Source organism: Chelmon rostratus, chromosome 6, assembly GCF_017976325.1.
Source record: "Chelmon rostratus isolate fCheRos1 chromosome 6, fCheRos1.pri, whole genome shotgun sequence".
Classification (NCBI taxonomy): Eukaryota; Metazoa; Chordata; class Actinopteri; order Chaetodontiformes; family Chaetodontidae; genus Chelmon; species Chelmon rostratus.
In genome coordinates this window covers 14,103,289-14,124,185 of record NC_055663.1, presented here as the reverse complement: position 1 = coordinate 14,124,185, position 20,897 = coordinate 14,103,289, and the positions used below count along the sequence as shown (strand labels likewise).

The 20,897-nt window shown below is 42.8% G+C and overlaps 3 protein-coding genes across 5 annotated transcripts; 1 reads left to right on the top strand and 2 right to left on the bottom strand.

The window, feature by feature from the left end:
• Window positions 1–691: 691 nt before the first annotated feature.
• On the bottom strand, window positions 692–5,210 carry si:dkey-5i3.5 (uncharacterized protein LOC565091 homolog). Of its 2 annotated transcripts, XM_041939334.1 has the most exons (5): window positions 5,049–5,210; window positions 4,271–4,558; window positions 3,179–3,425; window positions 2,584–2,993; window positions 692–2,542 (listed from the first exon to the last, which is right to left on the bottom strand). In XM_041939334.1, exons 2-4 carry the CDS (start codon window positions 4,505–4,507, stop codon window positions 2,632–2,634), a joined length of 846 nt encoding a protein of 281 aa, XP_041795268.1. In that variant the 5' UTR covers window positions 4,508–4,558; window positions 5,049–5,210; the 3' UTR covers window positions 692–2,542; window positions 2,584–2,631. The 2 variants fall into 2 exon arrangements, with proteins under 2 accessions (XP_041795268.1, XP_041795267.1); XM_041939333.1 differs by having other exon boundaries at window positions 692–2,993.
• Window positions 5,211–7,987: 2,777 nt separating this feature from the next.
• Window positions 7,988–12,906, top strand: prrt4a (proline rich transmembrane protein 4a). The gene is made up of 2 exons (XM_041939916.1): window positions 7,988–8,744; window positions 10,799–12,906. The coding sequence occupies exons 1-2, from the start codon at window positions 7,988–7,990 to the stop codon at window positions 12,904–12,906; spliced, it is 2,865 nt and encodes a 954-aa protein (XP_041795850.1).
• A 731-nt stretch (window positions 12,907–13,637) lies between these two features.
• impdh1a (IMP (inosine 5'-monophosphate) dehydrogenase 1a) lies at window positions 13,638–20,863 on the bottom strand. 2 transcript variants are annotated; one of them, XM_041938739.1, is made up of 16 exons: window positions 20,628–20,863; window positions 19,880–19,978; window positions 19,231–19,279; window positions 18,483–18,584; window positions 18,233–18,307; window positions 17,856–18,062; window positions 17,660–17,747; window positions 17,339–17,538; window positions 16,991–17,081; window positions 16,785–16,880; window positions 16,435–16,578; window positions 16,085–16,226; window positions 15,837–15,980; window positions 15,663–15,746; window positions 15,372–15,388; window positions 13,638–15,240 (listed from the first exon to the last, which is right to left on the bottom strand). In XM_041938739.1, exons 1-16 carry the CDS (start codon window positions 20,861–20,863, stop codon window positions 15,137–15,139), a joined length of 1,878 nt encoding a protein of 625 aa, XP_041794673.1. In that variant the 3' UTR covers window positions 13,638–15,136. The 2 variants fall into 2 exon arrangements, with proteins under 2 accessions (XP_041794673.1, XP_041794671.1); XM_041938737.1 differs by lacking the exon at window positions 15,372–15,388 and having other exon boundaries at window positions 15,219–15,240.
• Between the last annotated feature and the right edge of the window lie 34 nt (window positions 20,864–20,897).

Genomic DNA, 20,897 nt, shown 5'->3' with positions numbered 1-20,897 from the left:
GATCAAAATTGGACGGTTAACTCTAATATGTACTGACTATACATGGTACATTGTAAAATGCTGAAATATAGAATGTGCATTGGTGCAAATCAAGTAGACATTGCTAAAAGATTTACAGTAAGGTGCAAAATAGTCTGAATATAGGTTTAATATAGGAATAAGTCATTATGTGCAGTATATAGATGTTTGTCTTGAGGGTCAGAAGTGCAAAAGTTAAACACAGGTGTTCGCTGATTAACATAAGATCAATCTTTAATATAAGTGATGTGATGAACACATGCAATAAATTAAAGTCCAGGTGAGCACTCTGTCCTTGTTATATGAGGAAGGAAGATAAGGCTTTACTGTCAGAGGACTTCCCTGTCCAGCACATAGACTTTTGGGATGGATGGATGTGTAGTTTTTTGTTTTTTTTGTTTTTTTCAAAGATGATCTTAATGACTTGAGCCTCTTGCTGAAAGCACTCTTTATTCTCTATTCCTTTTTTTCCTCCTTAGCTACAGAATCTGTTCTACATTTCTGCATTTACCAAGAATTTGCCTTGTGTGTGCATGTGTCTTGTTTGTACAAAGTGGAAACTAATGGAACACACACACAAAACGTTGCCACTGGCACTGTAACTCTCCTTTGTAAATGCATTTTGCAATTTTCTATACACAAGTCTGAAAAAAATTCACACCTCAAGCCAGGTGCCCTCATATTTATTTCGAAACCAGACACAAGGCTAAAAAAACATTAACAACAAAATGTTAGAATTTTAAATGAACAAATCAGAAAATTATGACATTCAAGTTATGAGACTCAGAGCTTTACGAAATCAGAGGCACCATTTCACGTTTAACAACCACATTCAACAGACAAACCATTTATCTGTAAACATGTTAAAACAATGGAAATCCCTATGCTGCTTACTATTAGCAGACACGAACAGTCCAACTCGTTTCTCGAGGCTTTGGTAGTGTCTCTCAAGAGGTCATGTGATGTGCTGAGTGTGCTATGTTGCTCTTTTTTTTATGTTTTGAAATAGTGTTTGGCTTAGAGAAAGTAGAAAACAGTGCAAGCACAATTGCCTCTAGACACAACTTGCATTTTCTGCTTCACAACAAAAATGAGTATTGACAAGTAGGCAATGTAAACTTTCTGACTATATACACAAAATGTTCGGTTATCGACAAGAACCTTCTCCACTTACCAGTTTCCTAACACTGCAACATTCAATGACAAACAATGTCTGTAGCATGCTGGTTTCATTACCCGGTGTTCACTGTCACAGTGCCGATGTAAGGAATATAAATGTACAACTTCACAATTCTGTTTACTTCAACTGCGTTGAACTTTACTTCCTGAGCCCTTTACCAAAAAGTGAAGAGTAAAGTGCCACAGACACACCTACAGAAACTGTAAATGTCCAATCCTTCATGAGTGTCGTCTACTGTGTTAACTGTACTGAATAGAAATGAAGAGCAGTAAGATTTATATGTGGCACTTACAAAAAGGAAAGCAAGCACATCATGGAGCTGATTTTGTTGACACTGCTGGATCAGGTGTCATACAACTCACATGAAATTTCACTCAAAACAAAATATTTCTAACTCAAGCAGATGTGTGCGTCTTATGTCACTTGTTGCTGTAGGCACTTTCATGTAAATCAACTGTAATGAAACGTGCTTTCTAAATAAAACTGCCAAGCCCTACTTCATGATGCCTGGAGCAAATGTGCACGTAACTGCTCACATCTGTCCAGTGATTTTGTTTGCATTCATCTGAAAAAGCTTCAAAATAGGTAAATGTAAATGAACAACAGTACTGAACATTTTGATTTGGGTCGACTGAGGTGTTGAATGTAATCCAGCCTACTTCATATATCTGTTCTTTTTCTAATTCTAATGTCGCTATTTTTTTCATTCTTTGGTTTTCTGAAGATAAAACTGAAATAGAGCTGCAATGACTCACTGATTAGTCAGTTGACTTTAAGTTAATCAGCAACTACTCTGATAAATCATTTAAGTCATTTTTGAAGCAAAAATGCCAAACATTTGTAGGTTACTGCTCCTCCAATGTAAACATTTGATGCTTATTTGGTGATACGTGATAGGAAACTGAATATTTTTGATTTATTTTTTTCACTGTGTTTATTTTTAAGAGAGTATGATTTAGTAACACGTAGGCTTGTCTGAATTTTATTGCACATTTTGGTTTTGCGCTTTGTGCCCTGGCTGTTATAACTTAGGCAAACCACCAGGTGTCACTGCTCTTGCTAATTTTAAAGCCCTGTAGCTTCAAATCTTTTTGCTGAGACAAATGGAAAGACAAAGGACAAAAGAAAAATAACATCAGCACATCAGTAAAATAAACTGACACTAAACTGACTGTATCAAAGAATAAATCCTTTTAACCTTATCAAGCCTTATTAAATGTATCCTAATTATGTTGCCTCTGAGACCCATTTTGTGAACTAACTTGAACTGAATTGTGAGTTGACTGTATCCTCACTCCACCCACTTCAAGTACTGTAATTAATATCTGTATTTCATTAATGGATTTTCCCAAAGTTCACTATCACTGCTACTGTAACACAACGTAGGATAACAACCATTTTCCATCAAATTCAAGCCAATATGTCATTATGTCTTACATCTTGGCCTTAAGCGGGGTGAAGCAGATTGAGTCGAGAAACATGTTTATGCTGGTCAGATACTCTTGTTGGTGCCTCTTCAGGTGACCTGCATGTATCGAATCCTCCCACTTCTTTGCTGTGACGTCTATCCCGCGCTTCCGCCAATACTCGATCAATTCCTCTGTAAGCCGTGGGTCGCTAATCGCATCGTTCTCACAGAAGAAGAACAGTGCAGGAGCGGAGATGGGACTGTTCCAGAACGTATCAATGCTTGTTTTAAAGTAGCTCACCGTTTGGTGTCTGAAAATGCTAAAGTATAACAGGCTTGCTTGTTTTACCAGCATCTCCATATGTGGAAAAACAGTCCTACCAAGACCTGGGCAGAGAGGGGAAAAGCACACTTCATTCATTTGCACTGAACAAAGCATTCACTTCTATTCATACATGTATGGTATCATTTCATGTATAAATATACAGCTTTGGATCTAGCCAGTGTGATTGTGCATTCTGAATATTAAATGAAATGAAATTAATGAATGTTTAAATCATGTTAATACTCACCTGTAGCCATCGTCTCCAGAGAGCCCACCACCAAGCTATCGTATACTTGGCCTTTGATCCTCTGTGTGAGCGGCTGATACTTCTGTGTATCCTGGGACACATGCACCAGCAGCTGAGCAAATGTGTAGCCACCAATAGAGAAGGCATGGATAAGCAGGGGGCGGGAGACGAAGCGTTCGCTCTGGAGCAACTCTAGCAACTTCTTGCCATGATCCAGACCCCAGCGAGGCCACAGGAACTCTTGGACCTTGTGTAAAACAAACAGCAACGTTTCCTTATAAGCCTTTGAAAAAGTTACTATGACACTAGGTTGGTAGGAGATGTCTATAGAATAGAGGTCTTCAAGGGTCCACCCTAAGATCTGAGACCCAGCACGGGACCCAGGTTCAAATCCACATTTGACATGGTCTATTGGATCCTGGGTGGGTTCCAATCTAGCACTGCAGGCCCCGGGTCTGTTTAACATCATGTGTTATACAAGTGGATCCCAGAAGACCCAGTTGACACTATTAGATTTTGCTCAGCACAGACCACTGAACATCTACCAGACTTGAATTTCCTAAATGGATGATATAACGTTACCTCACAGTAGATAGTACCGCCATACAACCTCCACAACAAATACTCCTTCAGAAGAACCTCTGCACCACCGACAGTGACATATGTCTTATCTGTTGTTGTAAATGCATGCTTGTTGCGTCATCTTAGGTCAGAAGTCTGTTAACACTAACACGCAAATACAGGTGATATCTAAGGACATGCGTCAACACTCATGACAGACGGATCAGATCTGAGCAAAGAGAGAAATAAAATCTACATGCTTGGATGATGCACGTCTATTCTAGTCTATTCTGTTACCAAAATATTATGCAAATGATATATGGACCGTACTTTTAAAACAGCAGTTTCTAAGAAAACACTTAAGCTATTCTGTTGATGTTTCATTCTAAATCTCGACAATTCAAGTGAATCTGCTGAATTTTAACATACAGTGTAACACTCCTACATAACTGCTATGCAAAACATTAACTGTGTCCAACATCAACTTTAATTTGTCATTTGGTAAAAATCTGGGTCACATAGTGTCCTTACCTCACTCTCCACTACAAGCACATCAAAGCCGGTGCGGAAGTAGATGTCGCAATACTTGGCAACGGCTTGGGCACGCGAACCCAACCAGGGCAGCATCAGCAGCAGTGGTTTTTGTTGCTCGGAGGCGGGGGTCCGACATCCCGACACCGGAGATGCCAATTCATTGGCATAGAAAGTGACATTCTTACTGAGGCGGTGGGCAGTAACGCATCTGCTCAGTGCTGTCCTGGCCAACATAGTGGCCGCTTTCAGGCTCTCCAGTGAAATAGCTAAAGGTAACAAGAGCCTCTGCGGAAAGGATGAAACGGAGCCAAGAATGAAACATTTTAGAAAAGACGTAAACATTGACGATGAGAAAGCAGCAAACAACATTGACAACCATTTAATCAGAAAACATATCAACACAACGATCTGGAGAGTTAACTTGATGCTAACTGATGGCTAACTAGTTTTTGAGCGAGCTAGCAATGTCACCTACATAAATCTGTAAGCTAACAAGGATTTGTGTTGACAAAACAAAGTCAAGTTAGCTTACATATTCTCTTGTACGTTAATAAACGCTGTTTATTGACGTTGAACATAAAACTAACTTTCATAGTTAACTCGGGCTTGAATAACTTTATTTGCGCTTTTTTAAAAGAAAAGGTCAAACCGTTCACTGAGATAGTAACATGCGAACATACTGCTAACACGCCTCGACTAGCTTAACTTTAGGTCAACTTCATTTTGCGTTTAAACGTTAAATCCCTGACTTTACTCTGCTGGATGAGTTACTAACCTGATTTCAATTGTGTGCCAGTGATGTTCTAAGTAAAAGAATGATGAGAACTCTTCCGAAGCACACTGTTGGCAGCATGGTAACGTTTGGAGGTTCACTAGCTACACTGAGCACATATCCTACACCGTCCGAGTCGGTGTGTACACGGATGTTGACACTGTTGATCTCCTCCCTAGCTTCCTCTGCGCCTTCTTCAGCCGTTTGTGTGTCCTCAGCTGACCTGCAGTCGCGTGTCATGCGCACTGCTGCCCTTCTTCGGAAATTAATTCAGCCAAAGGAAAACAAGTCTGTCCGGCATAACTTCGTCTTAAGTAATTCTGAACCATTCCCTCGAGGCTTCTTCACACAATGCATCTGCAGAGTTCCTCAGGCACGCGCTGTTCTTCATATGCCGACACAAAATGTTAACACTCACTGGACACTAAGTCAGTGGGAGTTAAAGGGTGACCACATTAACACACTGTTCACCCATACAGAAAAATGACAGTGACAGAACATTCAGGGATTCATACAATGTGATGCGTTTATAGTGACTTTTATCACAGGCCACCTATATGATATTTGTTTTCATGTCCTGAGGTCTCTCAAGCTTTAAATATTGACTGTCACATCAGTACAAAGACATGCATGGATATTTTTGTGACTGTGTCTGTGTGTTAACCCCTTACCCCTCAAAAAGCATGTGAAAAGAAAGGAAGCAGAGGCTAGTGTCTCAATATGCAGCGTACAACTTCATCTTATCCTAAACTAGACTGGGACTTGTTTTTGCCCTCTTTGCTTGCGCAGCTTTGTTTCTGTATCTTGTCCTGACTGTCCACATTCCCAGCTGGACCCCAGTCCCTGCTGACTTTGTCTTGTTGGAGGATGATTTGTCCAAACAGAAACTAGTTACCCAGTGAATTAGGATAGCAAGTGTGAGGCGGCAATAATTTGGCCGCGTCCCTCTCTGAGCTCATGTGTTTGGCCTGTCATTGTTCCTTTCCAGTCCCTTTAGTCACGGCTGGGTTGGTGCTTTCCTGTGGTCTCATCAGACAGTGCGTTAACCACGCCCCTCGGGAAGTTCCTATCTTCACCACCGACTGCCTAAATGATCTGTAACAGCCTTGGCTCTCTTTCACTCTTTATTTATGTCAGTCTCATCCTTATTTTATCCTGCAAGCAGAAGTGTGTGTACAAGGCACAATGAAATTTAGGGGACAGCTAGTAAACTGCTCTCTTCATTATTGGCTGTGGTGTTTGCTCTCACAGCCAACATTATTCTTGGCATGCAGGACCAGAGTTTATGTCTTTGTGTTTTGAGCTAAATATATGTTTGGCAGATTTGTTCAGGGTGCAGTTTGATCCGTATTTATTCAAATTCTTTGGAAAGAAGAAGAATCAATGTGCACTTGGCAGAATGCCAACACAGCAATAATCCTGGCTCGAAAAACCACGTGCCCTGCTAATTCAGCAACGGTCAGTGGAGAGTTTAAAACAGAACTTTTCAGATCCTTACATCAGCCAGACGGAGACAACATGTTAGTGTGCCTGTGCTTTAAACACCCTGGCTCTAAAAACATCCAAAGGTATGTGGATCAGTGTCTATTTTAGAACCATCCTTGGGAATTGAATTAGGCCACGAGGCTACTGGATTTCCCCCATTGGGTGAAAATGGCACAATTGAACAAGTCTGATGACATTGTAAGGAAGAAAAGAAAGAAAGCGGGCAACATGGCACCATCAGAGAGAGAGATCATTCATGTCAAAGGCTCGTGCCACAGTAACCGACATGGCAACGAGGTCACGAGTGGTAATTATGGACCTAAGGTTAGCAATTCTTTGTTCATTTGTTTCAGAGGTACTTCATATACACACAAGTATCCACAATCATCCATTATGCATATGTGCTTTACAGAAAGAATCTTCCGCTTCATCCACTGTTGGTGGCATGTTTCAAACTGAGCTGTTCATGTGATTGCTACTTTAAGAGAAAGGGCACAGCATCAGTCGTAAATTATACTCAATAGCATGTATTGATCTGCAGCACTGGTTACTTTAGTGCAGGGCACTGCCTGCCTGTTGGTGATGTGTGTGCTTTGGCCCTTATGACATATTTATGTATTTTCCTTTTTTCTTCTCTTCTACCCTCATGCTAAACATCACAAACCGTGCATCATACATCCACACCAGAGGGATGTGTGTGAGTGTACACACGGAGCAGAGACAGCAGTAAGGCTGCCACGCAACCATAGAAGAGATGAGCGCTGTGTGGACGGCACCTCGGATTTAGGTGAATGGGATGATGCAAACAGTCAAACTCCCTGTCAGATCAGTGCAGCGGCAGCGTGTGGGACAGCGGGGGTTGTCTCGAGGAGGTGGGGTCTGTCCCATGTGTCGACTGTCTGATGGAGAGAAGAGGGGCACAGCAGAGTGAGTATGAAAGGACACAGAGTGCTACGCAGACAGAAACTGCAGGCATGCAGCGACACGGAGCAGCATATATGTTTAAAGAGGCTGCAGCAGAGTGGGCTACTGATGAGGTAAGAGAGCTGAAACAAAAACGGCTACAAGCGAGCAGTGACTTAATGTCTCTTCTTGTGCTCTTATTATGAATGAATCTTTGCACTCTAATGTTTGTGCTGTGTGTATGTCACAGCTCTTGAAAGGAGAAAGGGTATTTTATAACCTCATCGGAAGCTTTTTCATATACTGTCTTTGCATAATACTCATGACACATGCAGAGATTGAGGCTATTCACTGCAGATATCCTAGCAAGAGTATTTGATGAGTGGTTGCACTGATTGTGTCTTGAATGTGATTTACCTTTTTTTTTTCTCCAGGTGTGTTAAGCATGTGAACCCCAGAGACCTGAGGTTACAGATGTGCCAAGCATGTGACTGGCCAATCCCCCTCGAATCCTACATCATGTGACTTTGCGGTGGAGTTTGTAGACCCTCGCCATGCCCTCGCTGTGGAATAGTTGTCTTCTTCTCTCCCTCTCCTTGCCTCTCTCACTTCATGTCATAGCCTTTACCAGAGAGAATGTCAAGGAAACGCCACAGCCAGACTCTGACACAGCAGTGCAGCGTCTCTCGCAGACCTCACAGAGACCTCATGGATCTGGGTTAGCAGCAGGGAGTCTCACGTTTGGACCTGAGAATGGTGACTTCCTGGGTCTGCCTTTGAGTTGGCCTTTATTGTCATCTGAGGAATCAGATAACCAAGGTGTGATTGGCGAATACACTGATTTACAGGAGAACACAGAGACACCACTTCTGTATTCTACTGAGAAAGGAGTTATCATATCCAGACCCACCGACAGCTCTACAGAAGATGCTACCTCCAAGGAGAATACACAACGTCAACCCACCCATGAACAACAAACGCTGAAGTATCAGCCGGCTGAGACCAGGACTGGATCTTTATTGCATTCTCCACAGACTGGAGAGAATTTGACAGTCTCAGCCTCGCAGAATGAGACGACAGATAGCCAGTTACCTTTTCTTCTGTCTGGCCTGCTTCCATCACACCAGAATGCCACTTCACAGCTATCTGCTGGACCTGGGCCCAGCCCTGAGCAACCCACTTCACTAGTACCCACTGGCCATTGGGGATGGACCACAAGTCCTTCTGTTCTCACAGAGAGAAAGACACAAGAGGAAACTATCTCAGATCAAATTTTACACAGAGGAGCTGTCAGCATTGAGGAGGATAAAGGTAAGAGTCCTTCCTCAAATTAAATTAAATGCATCCATCATTTCCTTAACCTGACATCAATGACAGTTAACACGTGTCATTTATGGCCTCGTGTGAATGGTGCGATTTATAGTGTTGCCCTCATTTAACGCCCAAAATAAAATCTACAAGACTCCAAGTCTGCTTGTGACTGCAGTGTTTGTGATATGTATTCTGTTGGCGGACACAGTTGTTTTACATTCACAGAATGGTTTGCGTCACTTCACTCCCTCAAGCTTTCACGCTCCTCAAAATTCTCTCCCCAGCTCTTCCATAAAACACTGTCCGCCATGTCTGGCTCTCTCAGTTCTCCCACTCATTCCCCCACTATCGTGTTAGTGTGGAAACATTTAATTCCCATTGCAGTCAGTGTTGATTACCCTCATCCAGAGGTTACTGGCTAATGTGGTGCACACCTGCACATACAGTGTTTGCTGTACACACACACATGCACACACAATGGCACTCACTTGTCAAAGTAAATGATGTGTTGAGTCCACAATAGAGGGAGGAGGACTTTGACAGAAATGTGTGAGAAATTATCCTACCCCAAGCTGCCTGTGCATTACCAATACCAGACAAAATGTTCGGCCTGTTGGTTGAATCACTGTATCAAGTAACATATTTGCAATTATTTCACTAGAGAACCAAAACACCAAGATGTTTTTTTTCTAGATTCTGTAGTGAACACAGTGAAAATCCCTGGTTTAAAAGGTCTCTCACGGCTTGTTTCTGCATTGACACAATCCCTTCACCTCTAATGGAGGACCAGAAATAGGACACATCCCATTTATAGCCAGAAGGTTCCCTGATTCCGGTGGCTCCATACAGCTTATTCTGAACCTTATTTCACTAGCGAATGAGATCCTTACATTATTTATTGGTTACACAATCATAGTCAGATATGAAAGTTAAGCACTGCTGCAGATTCTGGTTAAAGGAACGCAACATTAATGTTAGCATAACACCTTCTGACAATGCTTAATAATAGCAGCACAAAATGAGAGCAGCAATGAGGTCAATACTGGCTAATCAACACACATCTCTCTCTCTTTTACACGGATACATACACACACACTACAATATGTGCTCATGCTCCCGCTCTCTCTGTGACCCAGTTAGCCATTCCCAGTTACAAGCCTGCTCTGTTTTATTATGGATTAACTTCACACGTGGCAGATACACCCCTGCGCTTTTTGGACTATAAAGACTGCGGATCTGTTTTACTTTGGACTGTGTTCATTGGTTAGATAATTATATTGGTTTCATGTGTAAATGATGTCATCATTAGCAAAACTTTCAATTACTAACTCAAGACCAAATATGCAATATCAAGAGTACAGAGCCTCACGAGCAGCGAGGTAAGGCTGCATTTTGAGTGAAATGCTAACATCTGCATGCTAACATGTTCATGATGGTAAGGCTACCACCTTATTATAGTGTGTTAGGATGCTCTCTGCAATTGCCAGCTAAAAGCTGTTCGTTTGTATGTCTGTATTTAAAAGATCTCCTCCTGACATGTTTTAGGATGTATACAAAACACGGTGCATTGACTACTAATGTCTTTCTGGTGTTTTTTTCCACAAAAAAGTTCTATTATCTTGTTGAAATCCTGAAAATTACATCTACTCCATCATTCAAAAATCCTGAACCTGTGATCATGCAAATATAGTTTAACTCCGTCACAGGAGATGCCTTCTACTTTACTGACAAGTCAGTACTTAGTGTTTGTGAATTGAAGGTTTCAGGTTTCCACATCACACTTGGTTTTGTTTTTTATTGAATACAGGACGAGGATTGGCGTCGAAAAATTATTGCTTTGTGCTGACAGATCATGATTGTAGGCCCACCTCTTTAAAACTGGATTTTCAACTAGCAGAGATAAACCTCTGCATCATCCTGCACAGTGAAGCTCAAACATTCAACTGCAGGAACAAGGATAAAATCATTCTTTTTTGAGTGGAGGGGGACTTTTTGGTTTGTTGTTGGCACAACAGATTACTTGGTAATGTCATTTTACTGCATTTGCTTTACAGATGTCTCCAAAGATGATGAGCTGCATGTCTCAAAGACCAGTGGCACACTCTCACTTGATGCTAACACAGACACATCTGCCACACCCTGCAAAACATCAAACCAGCCCTGGACTCCCACCTACCCAGATGATTTTACTCCCAACGAGTCCCTGCACCCCTCTCTGGCTCTCAGCCCTGCCCTTTTTGTCCCCCTGTATTCGGACTGGAACTCTGCCCTCGCCACATGGGGATTTGCATGGGAAGCACACATCTACGGCCTGGGGTCTGTCTTCACTGTATTTGGCCTAATCTCTGTGGTCTGCCTGTTAGGCCTTCCCCTGCGGTGTCCCCCAGGAATCCCCTACCTCACCCTGTTGCACTTGTTCCTCCTAGCGTTTGCAGGGATCCAAGCTTTTCGTTTGCTCTATGATGCTTACAGTCACCAAGATCGCCTTCCCCCTCTGGGCTCTCTGCTGCTCTCTGAGCTCCCCTTTCCCTGTTTGATCTCAGCTTTCTGCCTGGCCATCCTGCTTCTTTCCTTACGCTCACGCATGCGTCTTTCTCTCCCACTTGCTAACTCCACCTCACTCTCAGTCTTGCCCAAGCCTTGCCTGTTACTGTGTGTCTCCCTGTTGCATTCTGCCGTCTCTCTAGGGTGTGTTTGCATGCTCCACCTCTTTCATAGCCTCCCCACCATGATCCTGCTGTTCCCTCAGGGTGTGTTTGTATGTCTCACCATTTTTCTCTCATGCTCCTACCTCATCTTCTACTGTTTAGTCCAAGTCGACACTAAACACATCTACAGGCTGAATGACAGTGGAGAGAGTGGAGGATCTCCTGAAGTGATGCGACCTGCAAGTTGCCCTTTTGCCAAAGTGGAGGACTGGGGTAGGGCAGCAGGGGCAGGAGTAGGGGCTTCATTGTGTTTGTTAGGGTGTGGAGGGCTCCAGCTTTATGGAATCCTGCATGCTCTTGGTTTGGGTGGGGTTGATGGCTATGGGTTCCAGCCTTGGGCCTGGTGGGGCTACCAGGTAGGTTGCAGGCTCTGTGAGGTTGGGGTGTGTCTAGGTTTGTCTCTCATTGGTACACACCCTCTATTCTGTCACAGCAACTCCTCTATCAAGACCATAACTCATCCTCGGCCAGGATCTTGGTCGCGCCTCTCCTGCAGCTCCCCTTCACGAGGGCTCACCCTGCCCTCTCAAGGAGCTGCAAATTCTCCTGTCCTCTCATCTCACGATTCCTGGTCCCAGGATAAGCAGGACAAGGTGGTGGTCTGTAATGTTATCGCTAAGGGACAGTCAGAGGCTCTTCCTCTTTTCTCAATGGCAGATCCTCCTGGAAATGGCCTCAACTGTGTCCCCAAGTCCAGCCAAGCCACTGAACTACCTCTACCTACACCCCCAAGCCCACCGCACAAGCCTAAAAATGCAGTTGAGTCTCAGCTGTCGTCGCTGGATAGTGTACGACTGGAGACTGACTCTACTGTGGACCTGCAACCCCCATCTCCCATAAACTTGTCCCGCAGCATTGACCAGGCTCTGTTCAGTGAGTCCCTATTCTCTCACAGTATATTTGGTTTGCCAAGGCTAAACCACACGTCTTCCAGTCTCTCTTTGAGCTCTCCTAGCCAAGGTATGTCAAAGCAAGGGCCTAGGTCTGTGGAAGATGCCCTATACCGAACCTCGTCCTGTGGAGACGTGGATCAAGAGAGTGCGCTGTCCAGTTCAAGACCCTCACAACCTCATGTCTCATTGGCATCTCACAGCAAGCCATCGACATCACCAGAGCAATGGGACTGGAAAGGGAGCGTCTCTGGCTCAACCCAGGGTCTGTGCAGCAATCCCAAGGAGACAGGAAAGGTGCGCTCACATTCGTGGGCCAACAAAGGTCAAAACTTTGCTCAGAGCAGCCTCCCTCGAGCTATTCCCCACCTGTCTTACCACAGGCGTTACCGGACCCTGAGCTTGGCCTCTCAGGACAGTCACGGCTCTGGACGTCTGGCAGGGACTAAACACCTGAGTGAAAGCAAACAGTTGGAATGGGATCTGGCTGTACAAGCAGAGTTTGTCAGCGTGTGCAAACAAATTGATGCTCTGAGTGTTTGCAGTGACACCATCGAACTGTAGAGAGTTTTAAGAGTCCCCTTGGAATCTACTTGATATTGTACAGAAACAGCAGACTCCAATTAGGTTAGATGGAGGAATTAAACTGTACATATAAATGTTATACAGATGAAAATATTTACCTGAACTAATGAGAGGGGTATGGAAATTATTGATACAATATAGTAGACCCAACGTATTTTCTATAAATGTACTGTACCGTTGATATATTTAAATCTTGATTTAAAGGCTGACTTCATCACAGTGTCTTCAGCAGCTTCACTATGCTCTTCTCTTTGCAGTATTTTTTTGATATATATATTGTGGCAGTATTCTAATTGAAATGCTCATTCCAGTTAGACATCCATGACTATCAACAATCAAATATTTTTTGCTAAGGAGTCCAAAAGCTGTCAAAAAGTTAAGCAAACTTGCCTTTCCTTTTTTTTTAAAAAAAAAAAAAGCCACAACTGGGTGGAAAACTGGAATTGTGTATTGCCAAGGTTAAAACTTCAGGGCAAATCTCAAGACATTTCTGAGGGGATGAAAGATGAGTATTGAAGTGGTTAAATTGTTGATATATTGCCCTCTAGTGGTAATGAGAAAAAATCACTTAACTTTTAGTGAGAAAAATCACTTACACAGGAGGCAAGGATGATCAATGGCACTTTTTGTTCAATATATTTCTGGAGATGTGACAAAAATGGTAAAACAATATCAAAACGCCCTCGTCAAAATTATCTTTATTCAACACTATTTACAGTAAATATAATTTTGAAGCTTTAGGGTAGGTGATAGAAGAAGACAAATATATTTTCTGTTTTCTGTTACCCTCGAGAAAGAACAGCTTTGAGACAAGAGCTCATTTAACTGGTGAGCAGGGAGCATAATAATGCAAGTGATTGTAAAGGGTTTTTTTTTTATCATAGAGCGGCATATGTAATACCAGACACTGAGTAGCTCCAAAAAAATACACAATCACAATGAAAACTGGTAAATCAACTTTTTGTCTACAAATCTATAAAGTTGGGCAAGTGGTTTGTTACTACCCTACTCCACAGACTCTATAGTGTCCTTTCATTGACTCACCTTTTTATTTTTAAATACTGAGCCTGAAAAACAAAACAATTAGCTCTTTTATTTACAGCCATAAGCCATGTAATTAATCACGTGTTTTTGCAAAATTAAATTATGGAAGATCGCAACATGGATGTTGTATGGAATTATAATCAGATAACTGAAACGTTAAGCGTCGACAGTCTCCTATCTCGTCACTCAAACATTTTGTTGTCCAGTATTTTCTAAGCCAAATAACGATAAACGGGGAGAATCCGGACAGAGATTACACACGCCCGTTCCTTTAAGACACTGCTTGCTAGAGATGTGTACGTATATGTGAATTAAGGCTGATGCTAAACTTTGGTACCTTCTGCAACCGTGCAGTACAGAACACAGAACTCACCGGCTGCGGGTGAGATTACATGCAGTATGATCAGAGCAGAGCATTCATCATGTGAAAGCCAAATTTTCATCTGTCAGAGAAATGACGCTGAACTTTAAAGCCAGTCAGTGCTGCAAGAAGATAATGGGAACATAATTGTTCTATATGTACGACACTGTATGTCTCCTCCTGGCTTAGTAAGCTTTATACACAAGGCTAGAAAACATGACCATGCATATAATTCTAGGTTGTTTTACACTTCTGGATTCTGCTTTCATTAGCAGCAAAGAGCTGTCCTAAAGCTGTTTTACTTCTGTGTTACTTTCCTCTTTTAATGAAATAAACTGTTAAACATTTAAAACATAATGTCAGACACATGCTGCTGCTCGTGCTTTTTTGTTGCATGTCTTTTACTCTGTAAATAAAGTATCTGACTGCCTCATTTCCTGCAAATGTTGTTTCTTGTGTGCTCCTCTGTACCAGGGTGCAACAAGGAGATAGGCCTCTCATTAGATCAGCCATGATAAGCCTTTCCTGAAGTACTTAATGACATGTGTTTTCTTGTTGGAAGGGATCTGCAGAATAGTTAATTACATTTACCCTACCACACCTTGGCCTGAGCAGGAAAAAGACATATAAAGAGTTCATGTAATGGACATAACTGCACATGAACTCTTTACACTTATTTTAAACGTTAGACTCAGGTTAAAGTGTGTTGTTTCGTCTATCTTTGAAAGGGTCAGACATGGGCCAGACAAGAACAAGAGAGTGTGGCTGTTGCACAGCAGCGTCAGCTCTGTATTTGTAGTTTGATCATGTGCGCCCGGTGCATCTGCTCATAGCTGCTGGGCTCGGGACGCTGGGTCCTGATCGAGTGCTTCCTCTTCCTCCCGCCTCAGTAAAGCCGCTTTTCATAACTGCGCATTGGAAAAGAAAAGGAAGAGTATAAGCGCTTCCTGTGTTGTGATCACATTTCGCCTCTACAAAAGCAATCTTGGATGGAGATGACAAGTACATGGAGGTGTCATAACCACATGGATGTACTTACATGGCACAAAAGAATATCTAATGTGATAGCATGGGTAAGAAAAGAGGAAGAGAGAAGACAATTTTGATGCTGCTGACGACAGGCAAATTACATTTCATTTGACAGTGAAGGGTTGGGGCTGAATACAAGTGAAGCTTTGACACACTTTGTTAGTGCCATGTGTTCAGAGTGGAAACCCCTGTCACCAAAATATTTAGACAGCAGAAAGGGAAGTCCAGAAAAGAGACACAAGTTGCACAGGAGGGGGAAAATGTCAGAAGCTGGGGGTCAGGGGTCAGGGGTCAGACTTACGAGTGGAGGCCGTGGACTCCTCCCTCCATCTGAGCAGACATGGTTCTCTTCTCAAACTTCAGCTCTCCAGAGTACATCATCGACCTGGAACAAAGACACACAGCTTATAATGTCCAAACGCCCTTACACAATAAAAGCGTACAGTAAAAACACAAACATGTGTTTTACACTTGCCGTAAAATGGACAAACTCTTGGCTCCTATGTCCTGACAGCCGTGTTGGATGCCAGCAATGAGGTAAGGAACAAACTTGTGGATGGAGCCTTTGTCTTGCACTGATCCTGAGACACCTTGAGCCACCTTCACCTTATCTCCCTCACTGGACACACAGACACAGTTCACACAGATTGAAGATAAATGTGACATATCATGTCTCTTTTCTAGAATGTGCAGCAAATGTACTGTGCGATCCCCCTTCCTCACCTGAAGTAACGTTTCTGACTGTTGTTTTTTTCCATGGCATCCAAGGAGCCCATTCCTCTGTACTTTTTCAGACGCACACCATCTGAAAAGAAATATTCTCCTGGAGCTTCAGTGGTTGCCGCGAGCAACGACCCCATCATCACTGAGGGCAGAAATATGAGAGGAGAAATAAGCAATAAAGCACTGCTTTTATTTTGAAAAGCAGTCCAAACATACACTGCCAGTCACAGCCATGCGTCACCCTGACTCCTGCTTAATACGTCATTACGTAAAAATTTCCACTGAATGATCCCACTGAAAATCATTAAAATTTAAGACTTGAGGAAACAGGATAATATTTTTTTTTCTACCTGTAGATGCTCCCAGGGCCAGAGCCTTCACCACGTGTCCAACAGTTTGGATGCCTCCATCAGCGATTACTGGCACTCCAAAACGTCGGGCATACTCTGCAACCTTGTACACAGATGTTCCTTGTGGCCGTCCGCATGCCATCACTGAGGAAGAAGAGCATAATATGGTGTGTTGGCAGCAAAATATCCCCAATACATGCATTATTATGCTCCCTGCTTGAGCTTCATCACATTTAAATTCATTTTCTGTCTCTTTCTCAATTAATCACTCAGATTTTTTTTAATCTTTTGGATATACAAGGTTTTATTTACAACCAGATGGCATTCACAGTACTGACTCTTTATCGTACCTTCCTGGGTGATGCAGATGGAGCCGCAGCCCATGCCCACCCTCAGGGCATCCACACCAGCATCTATGAGGTTTTTAGCCTGAGCAGCTGTCACCACTAGAGAGAGACAGACACACAGGAAAGAGCTCAGTGTGTGAGACGACTGGTTACAGGGAGTTTTCACAGCATAAATGCAGAAGAGAGCATGAGACAAGAGGAGGTCTTACCATTCCCTCCAACTACCTGCAGTTCAGGATATTTCTGTTTGATGTAATTTATCATGTTGATTTGATACACTGAGTTTCCTTGAGAGGAATCCTGTAAAACAAAGGAAGAAATAGTTTCAGTAAGACATGAAGCACTGACACTATGAAATGCACCATGTTTCATTTAAAAGAATAAATACATCAGTTCGACAGTTACCATCTAAAAGACTCATCAAGACACCCCTAAACCACTACATCTGCCCTCTCTCTATCAAGAGGCTGGTAATTAGTCTGACTGTACTGCGCTATGACATCAGAATCAAATGATAACCTAGCAAAAAGTTTATTTGTACCACAGTCAAAACCCACCAGGACAACCACATCCACCCCAGCCTGCATGAGGAGGTCCAGTCTGTATTTGTCGTCCTCCCTCGTACCGATGGCAGCGCCACACAGCAGCTGTTTGCGGGAGTCCTTGGAAGCCAGAGGGTAATCTCTGTTCTTCTTCAAGTCAGTCCTCGCAATGATGGCAACCAGCTCATCACTGTCATTCACTATGGGAAGCTTACCTAGGAGAGTCAGAGAGGGAAATGGGTGAAAGAAAGTGGCAGAAAATAGCATAAGTGTGTATTTGATCCAAGTGCTGGTTGCATTTTCTCTATAGTAGCGTGACCTACTTCACAGATTTACCTTTTTTGCTACGTTGCAGTATATCATTAGCCTCTTTTAGTGTGACTCCAGCGGGCGCAACAACCAAATCTTCCCTTTTTGTCATCGCCTGCACGTGTAGATCAATATACCCTTCACTTAACTGACATCAAATCATTGCTGCATATATCATATTCTTATGCACATGCACACATGAACGCATCAGTTATACACATACCTCTTCCAGAGGTCTGTCATGGTCCTTCTCAGACAGAAAGTCTATGTCTCTGGATGTGACTATGCCGACCAGCTTGCTGCCCATCTTTCCGGTCTCTGTAACAGGGATCCCAGAGAAACCGTGGCGAATCTTTGCCTCAAACACGTCCCCCACTGTGTGCCGGGGACTCATTACCACTGGGTCTGTAATAAAGCCTTGCTCAAATTTCTGGCAAAAACAAAGCATGGAAGCAAGAGTTGAGTGATTTAAGGGCATCCAGTGCACATTTTTTTGAAAATAACATCAAAATAACACAGCTTTTATTCTAAAAGCAGTGTCACATGTGAATTTCTCTGTATATTATGAATTTAAGTCTTCACAGACTTGATCCAGCTTACCTTGACTTTGCGCACCTCATTGGCCTGGAACTCAGCAGTACAGTTATGATGAATTATTCCAATCCCACCCATCAGCTGACACCAGCCAGTCAGAGAAAAGACATGTGAGAAAAGACTTCACTGAAAGCACTGAAAAAGTAACCAAGGCCTCCATTGTTCATGCACTTGGCACAGAGGAGCAGGACGATGCCAAACAGACTGAATGATGAGGTATGATGTGTGTGTGAGGTTGCGCAGCGCTTGTACTCACTGCCATGGCGATGGCCATGGATGACTCTGTGACTGTATCCATGGGAGATGAAATAAGAGGCGTCTTCAGGGTTATCTTCCTTGTCAATGCAGAAGTTAGATCCTTTTGTGCATTTGGAAACAGAAACACCATCATACGATCTTAATGCACTGATAAAACCAAACGTGTGTGCATTGATGCTGAGATTAAGCTACATGATGATAAATTCCTACAAACAACATCTCTCTAGTGTTGCAGCTGCAGCACAAAGGCAACACATTTGTTGGCCAAATGTTAAAGTTTGTTTTTATTTTGCAGTGTCATGAGCCTAAAGCCAGTTTGGACACATTAGAGTGTGACTTGCTGCACAGTTCACCTGCTGAGTGGTAGATGACGCAGGTGTGTGTCTGTTTGGAACACCTGCCATCCAGCTAGAACCCATGTGACCTGTGCATTAAATTAATTTATCGTCCCAGCAGAGCTTGCAAAGACGAAAACAAAGCAGGCCAAATAAACAACCCTGTGCTCATAACAAAGTGCGGTCTGTGCTTGTGAATTACTGTCAGGAATATGAAGATATGAACTTTTGTGGCCCAAAGAAATGACATTCCAGTGCTGACATGAGAAAAACAGTGGCGACACATATGTGCGCCTTAAGACAAATTTAACTACTGAAATATAACAAAACTAAATCTAACAAGTTTGTCTGCAGAAATGATTCTTTGTGCTGTCACCTATACATTCTCTGGACAGTGTCAATGATACTCACCACCTCATCAGAAGTGAAGTCTATGAAACCAGGGAGGATCAAGAAGTCACTGGGAGGAGAGAGAACATGACAACATCCTTCTTAGGAACTGAAGGAAAGTTACATAAATGAAATCAATATGACAAATAACAATCACCAACCTAAACGTGTGGACAGCACACATCCATTTCTTTAAAGCAACAGTTTTTTTTAAACTTAGCTGACAGTGAGCAGACGTAATCTGTCTGCCTTTTACCCCACTGAAATGCTCTGTATTTATCCTCTGCACACTGATAAACCCCCGTATATAGACTCCATTAAGGAAACTACACTGACACCCATTAACACACTGATGTGTTTACAAACACACACGCACACACTGCTTTTAACGTCTGTGACACCACTCAAAGTCATCCTTGAAAGTAGTATTACTCATTATAATCCTCCTATAAAACCCGAGCAGATGTGTCATCACTGATATTACTACACATTTTAATGGAAGACATTGCATAACTCGACTGTGTGTTTCTGTATGTGTGCATGCATACATACTATGCACGCACGTGCATCTGTGTCAGCATGTTAAGTGTGTCCTTCTACGAGATGCAAGGCCATAAAACGAGTCAGTAAAATGTATGTGTGTCCCTTTTTTTCCTTTGGTGTTTCTTACTTGTATGTAAGTCCATCGCCGATAGAAAAGAGCTGTTGTGCTGTTAATCCATCTTCAGGAACATAACCTGTGCCTCCACTGATCAGGTAGTCTGCCATGCTGAAATGCAAAAACACATGCACACATGACATCAAGTGTAGAAAGATACGACAATGAGTAGGCAACACTAACTTCACATCTCCAGTCTTGAATTGACACTATAATTGATAATAGCTGTTGAATATTCTAATGACAATAATTGATTATTTTAACACAATCCTCCATTCATTGTTCCCCATGACTGCAAGCAGTGTGCATAAATCTATTGTCACTAAAAACATTTGTTTGGTCAGCCTTTTATTTCTGGAGGTTTTAATCCCTTGTGTTGTTTTCCTCCTCTCTCTCTCTCTCTCTCTCTCTCTTGACCTCTGTTTCTTACACCCATGCTGTGGCCAGATCCTATTACAAATGTTGAGGTTGAGACAGGAAACGCTAACAAAAGGAATCCGTCCTTGTCAATGGAGACTCCTTCTATACACGGCAGTACAGTCGGTAAGAGGATTTAGTTGGCTGACCAGATAGCTGATAAATGGGCTTGTAAGAGCTCTCAAGCAATGCTGTTAGAAAGTGAAAACATCTCAGCTGCTGTAGGAGATGCAGTGTCTGCATGTTATGGGGCTTCACGTGATCATTTCAGCAAGTCAGAGAAGGGCATGACCTTACAGTCTACACAGCATGGTGAAAGTTCAAGCAGGAGTGTGAGACTGACCTCTCTGGTTCATATCCAGCTTGGATACGTGTAGCACTGTATCGCTGGGCTGCGGTCTCATGCCCGTGTCCATGTGGTGTTGGGTGGGCATAGGCCCCGTAGGGGTGAGGTTGTTCCCCATCTCTGTTTGAGATGCGCGGCCGTGCTGGTTCCATGTCCCCTACTATCCTCCGGTAGTCGATTTGGTAAGTGTCCCTCTCCCCATCTCCGAATCGGTCATAACAATGACCCTCCATCTCCAGGAAATCCAGGGCTACGACCTCCACAGGG

Coding starts and splice junctions, on each gene's coding strand:
- si:dkey-5i3.5 (XM_041939333.1), bottom strand. CDS start 4,507: ATGTTGGCCAGGACAGCACTGAGCAGATGCGTTACTGCCCACCGCCTC. Junction 3,426..4,270: donor TGCTTGTAGTGGAGAGTGAG/GTAAGGACACTA, acceptor GTTTTACACAAG/GTCCAAGAGTTCCTGTGGCC. Junction 2,994..3,178: donor TCTGGAGACGATGGCTACAG/GTGAGTATTAAC, acceptor CTCTCTGCCCAG/GTCTTGGTAGGACTGTTTTT.
- prrt4a (XM_041939916.1), top strand. CDS start 7,988: ATGCCCTCGCTGTGGAATAGTTGTCTTCTTCTCTCCCTCTCCTTGCCT. Junction 8,745..10,798: donor CAGCATTGAGGAGGATAAAG/GTAAGAGTCCTT, acceptor TTTGCTTTACAG/ATGTCTCCAAAGATGATGAG.
- impdh1a (XM_041938739.1), bottom strand. CDS start 20,863: ATGGAGGGTCATTGTTATGACCGATTCGGAGATGGGGAGAGGGACACT. Junction 17,748..17,855: donor ATGACAGACCTCTGGAAGAG/GTATGTGTATAA, acceptor CTACACGTGCAG/GCGATGACAAAAAGGGAAGA. Junction 16,227..16,434: donor GGCCCTGGGAGCATCTACAG/GTAGAAAAAAAA, acceptor TTCTGCCCTCAG/TGATGATGGGGTCGTTGCTC.